This window comes from Leopardus geoffroyi, chromosome A1, assembly GCF_018350155.1.
Source record: "Leopardus geoffroyi isolate Oge1 chromosome A1, O.geoffroyi_Oge1_pat1.0, whole genome shotgun sequence".
In the NCBI taxonomy this organism is placed as follows: Eukaryota; Metazoa; Chordata; class Mammalia; order Carnivora; family Felidae; genus Leopardus; species Leopardus geoffroyi.
The window spans coordinates 196,522,387-196,532,392 of NC_059326.1; the positions used below are offsets into that span (position 1 = coordinate 196,522,387).

At 57.0% G+C, this 10,006-nt stretch overlaps 1 protein-coding gene across 2 annotated transcripts in view; it reads left to right on the forward strand.

Annotated features, from left to right (window-relative positions):
- CAMK2A (calcium/calmodulin dependent protein kinase II alpha) overlaps positions 1-3,596 on the forward strand; it is a 63,275-nt gene extending 59,679 nt beyond the window's left edge. For both annotated transcript variants that reach the window (XM_045437155.1, XM_045437164.1), the window contains one exon: positions 181-3,596. In XM_045437155.1, the coding sequence (XP_045293111.1) occupies positions 181-184 (4 nt within the window). In that variant the 3' untranslated portion in view covers positions 185-3,596. The remainder of the gene's footprint in view (positions 1-180) is intronic.
- The last annotated feature ends 6,410 nt before the right edge of the window (positions 3,597-10,006 follow it).

The window sequence follows — 10,006 nt, forward strand, 5'->3', positions numbered from 1 at the left end:
CAGGGAGGAGACCGGCCTGCAGGTCCCCGGTGGGGGAGGGGGGGCCAGGTAGGGTGCTGGGTGGGGTCCACAGAAGCAGCTCCGACTCCATCTAAGGACGGGGGAGGGGTGGTTGCCCAAGGAAAGCATGACGCCCTCAGAAACAACCGCCATTACCCACAGACATACCATTTCTTACAGTTGAAGGACCGGGCCGGGGGCCCTGTACTGCAGAGATGTTCTCTTCGTTCACGGAATGTGGCTGCTGGTTCTCCCACTTGGATTTGGCTGGAATTCCCCCAATCGCGTCACCCCATCCCACCACCATCACCATCACCACCACCGCCACACCTGCATCAAGAAAACCTGTCTGTCCACAAAAGTTATCACGACTTCAGAGCAAATAGCCACATCTCCCTGCCACCACCTGTCACTCTCCTGCCAGGGCGAGGCTTCCTCGGGCCTGGGTGCCCTGGGTGCTCTGGGTGCTGGCTCCGAGGACCCCTACCCCTCCTGGCTGTCGCTAGCCTGCTCTTGCCTTGGCTATAGGCCAGAATGCCCAGCTGTGTGTCCCCCAGGGGCTGAGGAAAAAGAGGGGCAGAATCAGGAGGAATGTGGATCTGCCCCCACCTTTCGCTGTCTCTCTCCTTCCAGGGTCCCCTTCAACCCCTGAGCCAGCCTCCCCTGTGGGAGAGGGTGAGAGAGGAGCAGACACCAGGAGTCCCCACCTGACACTGCCTCCCTAGCTTTTCTCCCATCCTGTCCCCTCCTCCTGTCCCTGCGGACCCTTCCCCTCAGCGTGTGGAGCACAACCGTCTCAGGGTGCCCTCACTCTTCTCCTCCGGCTGATGTTCACCTCCAACAGTAACTCCCATTCCACCCCTTCCATCAGCCCTGGAGAATTCCAGCTCCGTCACATCTGAGGGAGAGAATCTGATTGCTTTTTGGGGGCAAAGAAGGCAACATTTAGGTATCACTTCTACTTGGACCGCATGCCTTTTTATAGCCAAACTTCTGTGTGTTTCCTAAATGGATTTTGCGTTCCTGGATATCTATGTGATAACTAAACCTCTCAAATTATTGTGGGGAAGGTCAGGTTGGGTTGGGAAGGGACGTGGGAAGAGGGATGAGGGGTAGTTTTTTTTTCTGTTCTAGGTCTTTTTCTTTCTTCTTCTTCTTCTTCTTTTTTAATGTCATCTCTGAGATGGACTTTGTCACCCGTGGTTATCTGGGGTCGAGGTGGACTCAGTCCCCGGGGATGGAGGGGTGCGGGAGGTAGGGGGAAGAGGGCCTCATTGACATTTTGGTCCTAAGGTTCCTTTTCAGGACTGTAGAGACACCAGATGTTAGAGCTAAGAAATAGCAAATCAGGGCAGAGAGAGCCGGTGGGGGGTGGGGTGGGGGGGGGGGGCGGGGGGGAGGTTGTCAAGACGGAAATTATCTTTTTTTTTTTTTCTTTTTTTTCTTGCCTCCCAACCTGAGGTTCCTACTACGACGCTTCCCAGCTTCCCCGGATTTCATTCCACCGCACCTATGTGCCCTCTCAGCCCCTCCCCCAGCCTTTGGGGGTTCACGAGCATGTGTCTCCATTGCCTCTCCCCTCTGTATCTGCTGGTCCAAGCAGAGCACTGGAATTTCTCCTCTTCACGCCTCGTCCTGCAGCCGTGGGTTCGAATCTCTTTCTTTTCCTTTCGCTTCCCCTCTTCCCCTGGGATTGACTCTGATGTGGAATGCCTTGGCACATCCACTAGGATCTTACTGTCTCTGCACTGTTTTCTTTGCATGACTTTATATGCAGTAAGTACGTCAAAAAAAAAAAAAAAAAAAAAAAGAAAAGAAAAGAAGAAAAAACACTCAGCAAAACCAATCTACATGTTTTGGACAAAAAAAAAAAAAAAAAAAAATAGAGGTTGTATTCTCAGTGTCCGACTCGGAATTATGTTGCCGCCTCTCTGTGCTTTTGGCCTCTGTGTGGCCGTGTTTTGCCAGCATGAGATACTGTCCCCTCTGGAGGATTTTAGGGGAGGAAGAGCCACATCCCCAGGGATTTGGAGGAGGCTCTGGTTCCCCCGAACCTCTGGGGAGTCCTGGGTGTTGGCTGGAGGACTGGGGGGATGTTTGATCCAGGACTTTCTGAGTTTTCCCTGATCATGAGTTGTCTGCTGGGCCCTTTTCACAACTGCTGCTGCCCTGGGGACAGGTGAGGCAGGCTATTCTGGGGCTGCAGGCCAGGATAGAGGCTGCCTGGGCCTCCTGGTCTCCAAACTGGTTGATCACCAGCCTCTATCCTTGGCAGACACCCTGTTGCTGAGGCCCAGGGGCAGGCACCTGGTCTGCCCCAGGTCCAGAGGGCTTCCCAGTAAGGCCCAGTGATCCCAGCGTCCCAGCAACAAAACCGCCTGCCTCCCTTGTGAGCTGCCAGCTCCCACAGCCATCCCTAAGCCAAAGGTGAGGGTGCAGCCTTCACAGGGGATGCTGCAAGTACCAAGACAAAGTCTGGTCCCTTTTTCAGCCTCAGTTTCCCCATCAGTTAAAGGGTTAAATATTTCTGCCCAGCAGAGCTGGGGATCAAACAGGACGGCAAAGTGAAGCCCGATGTTCCTGCAAGAACTGACAGGATCCACTGGCTGGACCCCTGCTTCATTCTGGGCCTTGACCAGCCCCCACTTCTCCCCCACCTGCCCCTCATTCCCCTCTTCGGTGCCTGTCAACTGCTTATTAGCAGTGGACCGTGGGGGAAAGAGCCGTGCTTTGGGGGTTAGTAGGATTCCATCCCCAGTTCTGACCAGACTTGCTGTGTGACCTTGGGCAAGTCCGTTTCCTGCTCTGGCCCTGGGTTTTCCCACCAGGGGTAACTGAGCTGGAGGACCCCAGTGTCCCGATCTTTATTTGCTGACATGCCTCCCGTCTACCGTGTCTAGTTCCAAGTGCCAGAGAAATGGAGGCAGGTCCCTACCCCGGGAGGAAACGGCCCCACGAGGAAGGCCCCTCCTGTGGGCGGGTAGTCAGCCAGTGTGGACCACAGGCCATCAGCGTGATCCTGAGGCAGCACGCAGGGGAGGCTGGCAGACAAAGTGGCCCAGAGCCCACCCCCACCAGACAGTGAAACTCTACTCCTCTAAAACATCCTGTAGACACAAAAAAATCCAGACCTAAGACCAGACCTAGGCTCCAGCATGCAAACACCTTTATAGGAAAGTATTCTCCCAGGATTACGCACACTGTGGCACTAATCCTGACCCACGGCCTCCTGTCTCCCAAAGGGAGACCCTTTGGGGGATGTGTTTGCCAGACTCCCCATGCTGGTTTCTTTGTTACTATTTGTCTGGGGGCGGGGGGGGGGGGGCGTTTGTTTCAGTTCTTTTCTTTTCTTTTTTTAAAACTATGTGGCTGTGAATTTGAATGACCACTGCTCAAAACTTCTGCTATTGGGTGGGAGGGGGGAAAACCGGGTGTCTGTTTTATTGGTGTTTTCAGTGCAATAAATAGCTACAAACTTCTGTGCACTTGAGGTCTCCCTGTCTCAGTCAAGCACTGGCACTGGGTGGGTTTTGTTTGCTTGTTTCCAGTACAAGATCTCTCCATTTGAAAAATAAAAGCCAAGGTCTCCCTTCTGATTGGGCCAACTTGGTCTCATGCTCAAGCCTGAGCCAACTGCAGTGGGATTGTGTCTGGACCCTGTGCCTAGGCTTAGAGCCAGGGGTGGGGCTGGCTTTCTCTCAGACACATGGGGTGCCCTTAACAAGAGTGGGTGGGGGGGAGGGCGGTGGATGCGGGTTGCCACAAACAGCAGCAAAATCTCCCTCGGGGGTCTTGGGCGAGGCTCTTCTCCTCTAGGCCTCCTAGGCCTCCGTTTCCTTGTAAAATGAGGAAATTTTTCCGTAAGTCCCTCCCCACCTATTCTCTCCCCTCAGCCGAACCTCACAGACAAGCCCCCAGGCCTCCAAAGTCCTGGAGATGGGTTTGGAGAAAGGGGTAAGGGAGAAATACCTTCCAAACCCACAATCTGTGGACAGAATGCCTGGGGCAGGGGCCTTGGGGCTGGAGAGAGAGATGGCATGAGAGGCTCCATTGGCCGAAGGGAGGCCCCTGACATATTACAGGCCAGTTTGGTTCTGAGCCCAGGATGTCAGGCGGAGCCAACATGGTGATACAGAGGCTTTGGCTCTCCTCAAGGCCACGACAGGGTAAGCACCGGTCCTGGTTTGCTGATGTAGGATTTTCTGTAGTAAACCTGGGACGGCCTTAGGCAAGGCAGGTGAGCTGGTCTCTCTCAGCCATGCTGCCACCTAAGAGGCCTGGATTCCACAGGATCAGGGAAATGTGCCTTCTGGAGCCCACAGTCCCCTCTAGCCCATGCTTGGGACATCTGGGACTCCAGAATTCCTGTACCAGCCACTTCTGGGATCTAGCCTCGCCGCCGGTATGCAGGGTGGCCACGAGGAGTGCTGAGAAGGGCAAGGGGGTGGGTTGCAGAGGAATGTGGGGCCTATTTGCCCTCTTGCCCTGGAGTCTGCTAACCTTTGGCGCTTGGGCTTCTCCCAGCTCCGGCCTTCAAACAGCCTTCGGATCTCCCCACCTGGGCAAGAGGAAGGGCCCGAGGGTCTGTGCTGCCATTTCAGACAATCGCCAGCAGGTGGCAGCACAGGAGCAGGCTCCAGCAGTCCTGGGCTCTGTGCCTCCAGTCCCCAGTAGACCTCAAGAGGTATCCTTTAAAATTTTTTTTTAAATGTTTTTATTTATTTTTGAGACAGAGAGAGACAGAGCATGAGCAGGGGAGGGGCATAGAGAGAGGGAGACACAGAATTCAAGGCTCCAGGCTCTGAGCGGTCAGCACAGAGCCCAACGCGGGGCTTGAACTCAGGGACTGCGAGATCATGACCTGAGCTGAAGTCGGAGGCTCAACCCACTGAGCCACCCAGGCGCCCCTCGAGGTATCCTTTAACTCAGAACGCACCAGCTCCACCCAAAACACTACTATTGTCTGACAGTAGTGTGACCCTTTATAGCTCACAAAGTGCTTTCATAATACCTCTTGTGTCAGTTAGAAGAGCCTTATCCTGAAGACAATGAGGCTCAGAGGGTAAAAGGCTTCTTGCCAGACAGAACCCGGAATCCCTTCAGGGCCTCTGGTGACCCAGTCTGTGTTTCCCCGTCTCTGAACAGCCAGCCAACTGTGGCTGGGATTCTTAGGAATCTTTGACCATCTGTCCCTCCATAGTCTACCCCGCAGTCCCTACCTCCCCACTGCCCATTTGCTGTGAAACCCGCTGGCTCCTCTCCTCTTGCTCAGTGCACAGCGATGCTCCCTCACCCTTCAGGACACAGTTCTGGTGTCTTCTCCTTGGGGAAGCCTCCCTCACACTCTCCCAGCACTTGCTGGGTTAGGGCCCTCTGTGGGCTTACCCAGCCCCCATAGCCATCTCCTCATAGCGCCCTGGGCTGAAGTCACCCAAGGAAGAGTCTGCGAAGCTGAGGGCTCCTTGAAGGCAGGACAGCATCTTGTCGCTGCTCCCCACACGCACAGAGTATCATCACGCTTGCTCAGAGTAAACTCCTGGCAAATGTGTGCCTCAGCAGTGACGGAGGGATGGCTGGTGCAGGGGCTGGAACTTCCCACCCACTCCCCCACTTCTGCAGTAACAATGGCGAAGTCTTCCTTCACACGAGGTACCAGGCACCCCTTACTCCCGGGCTCTCAGGATCCTGGGTTTGCCCCTCCGCTGGGCACTACATTTCTCTTCTTTTCATTCCATGTACACAGAGACTGTAGTGGAGAGGGGAAGGAACCTGACCAGGACGGCCCAGGGTGTGAGGGAGGGAGGTGGGTTTCGGGATTTTTAGCCCCTCCAAACACCTGCTGGGGCCTGCTGCAGCCAGCTGGGCTCTGAGTAGGGCCCAGTGATGAGCTGGGCATGTCTCCCGTCCCCAGAGAGGCCATCCCAAGAGTGAGGGACATGCAGAGAAGCAGAAGGCAGGACGGGCTGGGGTGGGGGCTGGGTCTGGAGGTGCGAAGTATACAGAACCAGAAGAAGGAGCAGGAGAAGCATGGCAGCGACTGGGATTGCCCGAGAGGCTTTGTGCACGTGCCCCACACGGTGAAATGGTGGGGAAGGTGGAGGCCAGAGCAAAGGCTGAGAGCCCAGCACAGTGGATCAGGGAGGGGTGGGGAGAGAAGAGGCAAGGGAGGAGGCTGTTGGGGCCAGAGTGTCAGAGGGCCATGTGGGTCCCAAATATCCCTTGATGTGGACGTGTTCTTCTAGGGCACAGGTAGGTCCCCAGCAATGCAAATGGCCTTCCCCGGACTGGACCACAGTAAATCTTTTAGGAAACATCCCCCAGCAGGTGCTGGGAGTGTTTGCTCAGGGCGGGGCGGAGCAGGTCCAGTCCTGTGGGAATGGCCCCTCCTCCTTGTCGTTCCTCCTGGGACATGCCCCCACCCTCCCTTCTCTACCTGGGCCTACCAAGGTCTCAGAAGCCACTTCCCTCTGGGCATCCTGGCCTTACCATTCTTCCCTGGGCTTTGGGCCAAAGCTGCACGATGGATGGAGCTATCTAGAAGTAGACTCCCCCTTCGCCCAAGAAAAAGGGGAGAATTATCATCATCCTCTCCCAGTGTGTCCTTGAGTGAGCTACTCTCCTTCTGTGGACCTCAGGTGTCTCGTTGTTACAACGAGGGGTTTGAGCCTACGGTCCCCAATATGGGAACCGAGTTGGCTATGCAGAGTCACCCAGGGAGTATGCTAAAAATACAGATGTTTAGACCCTCCCCACAGAGGACTGGATGCATTAAGCCTGAGCTGGCCTCCAGGCAGCTGTAATTTCGATAAGCACTCCGTCTGGGGATTCTGCACCAACCACCCCATTCTCCGGTTCCCACAGCCATGCTGGGAGCTGGAGGACCAGTTATCAGTAAACCCCACCCCAGCCTGCCCGCTTCCCCATCCACTCCCCTGACTCAGCTAGATCAATATTGACCATTGGCCCCTCCCCTGCCCCTGCCTCCTGCCACCCCAATCCTTGAAACTCTGTGAGACCCTGACCCCGGGTCAGCCGAGTCAAGGTCAAAGCAAGCCTCGGAGCCTGGAGGATTTCAGTGCTGCCCTACTCCCACCCGGAATCTGCACCTCCTGCTGGCTTGGCAGGACCTCCCAGCCCGTTGGTGACGCCATCCGAGTTCTTAACCATTAACTCCATCCAGCAAGAGGGTCCAGTCCTGGAATCCAGCTCCGAAGAATGAGCACCGCTTCCCTCTGTGGCTTTCCGACCCATTCATTTTACAGGTGGGGACACTGAGGCCCAGCCTCCCAGGCCCCTTGCCATGGAACTGGAGGATGCCAGCTCACCCTGAGGCTTCCACCATTGCCTTGACCCTTGGCTCCAAGCACACCAATCCCCACCCTCCTTCTCCCTCTGTTGGTTGGAGGCGGGAGCTGGGCCTCAGTTTCTTTATCTGAACTAGGGACAGCAGGCTCATGAGAACCATCCCACCTGCAGGCCTTCTGCCTGCCACGGTTTGCACTAAGCACTGATCGCTTTTTAAATACTATGCACTGAGCACCTATATTATCCCATGTAATTCCCTGCAGAGGGAAAGCCATTGTTCCCATCTTCCATCTGAGGGTCAGGACACTGGGGGTCAGGGCAATGAAGCAGCAGACCCAGTTGAGTCGTCCAGCCAGTGGACAGCTGAGTCAAGACTGGGCTCCGACTGGCAGAGTCCGAGCCTGCCTTGGCTCCTGCTGACTACAGTTCTGGAAGGGATGCTGCTCACAGATGCGGTGGCTGTCAGTGGGAAGCGGCTTTCTTTCCCTCCAGTAGAAAGCGATCCGGGATGGGGTGCCGGGAGGAGGCCTCGGCGTGGCCAAGGGGGGCGGGCTGCCGTTCTGTCCTGGGGGAAAAGGTCAGGCAGCAGGAAGTCAGGCGGAGACAGAGGGGTGAGGGGGGGCGAGGGAGGGGGTGCTGGCCAAGGATCCGAGGGCAGGCAGGCGGCCCTAGACGCCCTTCCAGGGCAGGACCAGCGTCAGCGAGGCCTCAGGCCCCAGAGGGAGTGGCCTGGAGCTCAAGGAGCCAAATTTTCCATGAGCCACCAGCAAAAAATGAGTCTGGAGAAGAGTGTCCACCGCAGAACCAGAACTGTAGGCTCAGCAAGCCAGGGTCACGTGAAATTCAGAGGGGCTGGGACTGTCTTAACTCTTCGCTGGCTGTCCCTAGAGCTACCAACAAACTGCTTTCAGTTGCTGCCGCGATGTGCAAAGCGGTGACCTGATGCTATGGGTCCCTGACGGCCATACAGCCAGGGAGGGGCAGAGCTGGGATTGCACCAGGTGACAAGCCCCCCACCACGATGCCCTGCCTCAGCCCCAGGTGCCCTGGGCCCCAGGGAGAGTGCTGCACGTGTCTTAACCGCACAGAAATGAAGTGGGGTGTCTCCGGAGGCCGTGAGCACCCCATGCAAGCCAGGCCGGCTGTCGTGGCTCGCGCCAGGTGTAGGGCTGAGCCAGGCTCCCTGAGGATGCGAGGAGCCCACGCCTGGTGGAGAATGGAGGGTATGTGGAGGACAGACCTAAGAGAATGGACAGGGGTCCCCTGGATGAACGGGGAGGACTCTGGATGAGGAAGCTTGGGCCGGCTCAGGGCACCATGCGAGGTGAACTTGGCTGGGGTGGTAGAAGGGAGCACAGGGGGCAGGGCCTCCTGAGAACCAAACACAAGGTACCCGGTGTGCCCCTGTGTCGGCTGTTGACCCTCACTTGACCTTGGGAATATGGCTGACCCTAACGGGGCCCCCTCCCGCTTCCCTCTCCCCCTTGGGCCTCCCAGATATTTGCTCTTGCAGATCTCAGGCTGGAACTGGAAGTGACTGCAGGTGGTCAGCACCCCATCTTAGCGCTTCCCAGTGCCTGCCAAGAGAACACCGTCTCTGATGAGTTCTAGAACATTCCTAGAACAGCAATGAGGGGCCCCAGGGCACCCTCGGCACACTTGAGCCAGGCACATATGCTGCCTCCCAGGGCCCCCCACTGGCCTCCCCGGGTCAGGGGTCCATGCACACAGAGGTCAGCTGAGAAGGGGAGCAGAACACTGAGTAGAGGGGGGGCCCTGGTTCCGGCCTCCGCTCCGCCACGTTCTCACCACAGGACACAGCCCTACTACCCCCTGCCTCTGCAGAGCAGTGGGCCTGCCAGCCACCCTAACGGAGCCACGCTGTGTCACTTGCTTCCCATCAGTTGCTCATGTTCAAAAATGGGAAACTTCTCACAAAAATCCTCACTCCCAGCTTGTCTTGAAAAGCCAGGGTATCCGGCAACCTGGGCCCCTACTTCTGAGGGTCAGCCTCCCCTGAAGAGAGGCACGCTTTGTTCTCTAGTGCCCCACGGTCCCCACCACTGACCAGCCTCTGCAAAGCACGATCCCGCACCCCGCTTCCCTGCCTGCCGGGCTCTGCAGGCACTGGATTGTCACCTGCTAGGGCGTCCTGGGATTCCAGGCTGGGGTTCTACTCCAGATGGGGCTGACGTCTTCCTTGAGCTGCCCACTACGTCGCCACGGACCCCTCCAGCCAGGTGTTCCTGCTCCCCAGTCAGTTCCTACTGCAGCCGGGCCCGGCTGGGGTCTGTTCTGAGCCAGGGAGATCTGAAGTCAACGAAGGAATGGGGCTGGGGGCACTCGGGGGGTTGGGTCTGAGGGCGTTTGGGGGTTGGCGCTGGCGGCAGAGGTGGGAGAAGGGTGATGTGGCAGGACAGCCTGTCTGGGAGCAGCGGAAATGGGAAAAGCGGGACAGACTGGAAGATGGGACCAGGGAGGGCAGACCAGGAACCGCAGGCCCAGGAGCAAGGGGAAGTGAGTCCTGGAGGGACTGGAAGTGAAACTGGTGGGCTGCACAAACTCCTGGAATTCTCCAAATCCAGACTGGGAATCTGGGAGAAGAGAAACCTAGACTTCTAGGATCGCCCATTCTGGATCCCAGGACCCCAGGCTACACCCAAGAGGCTGGGCAAGGAGTACTCACAGGACCTTGGCCTGG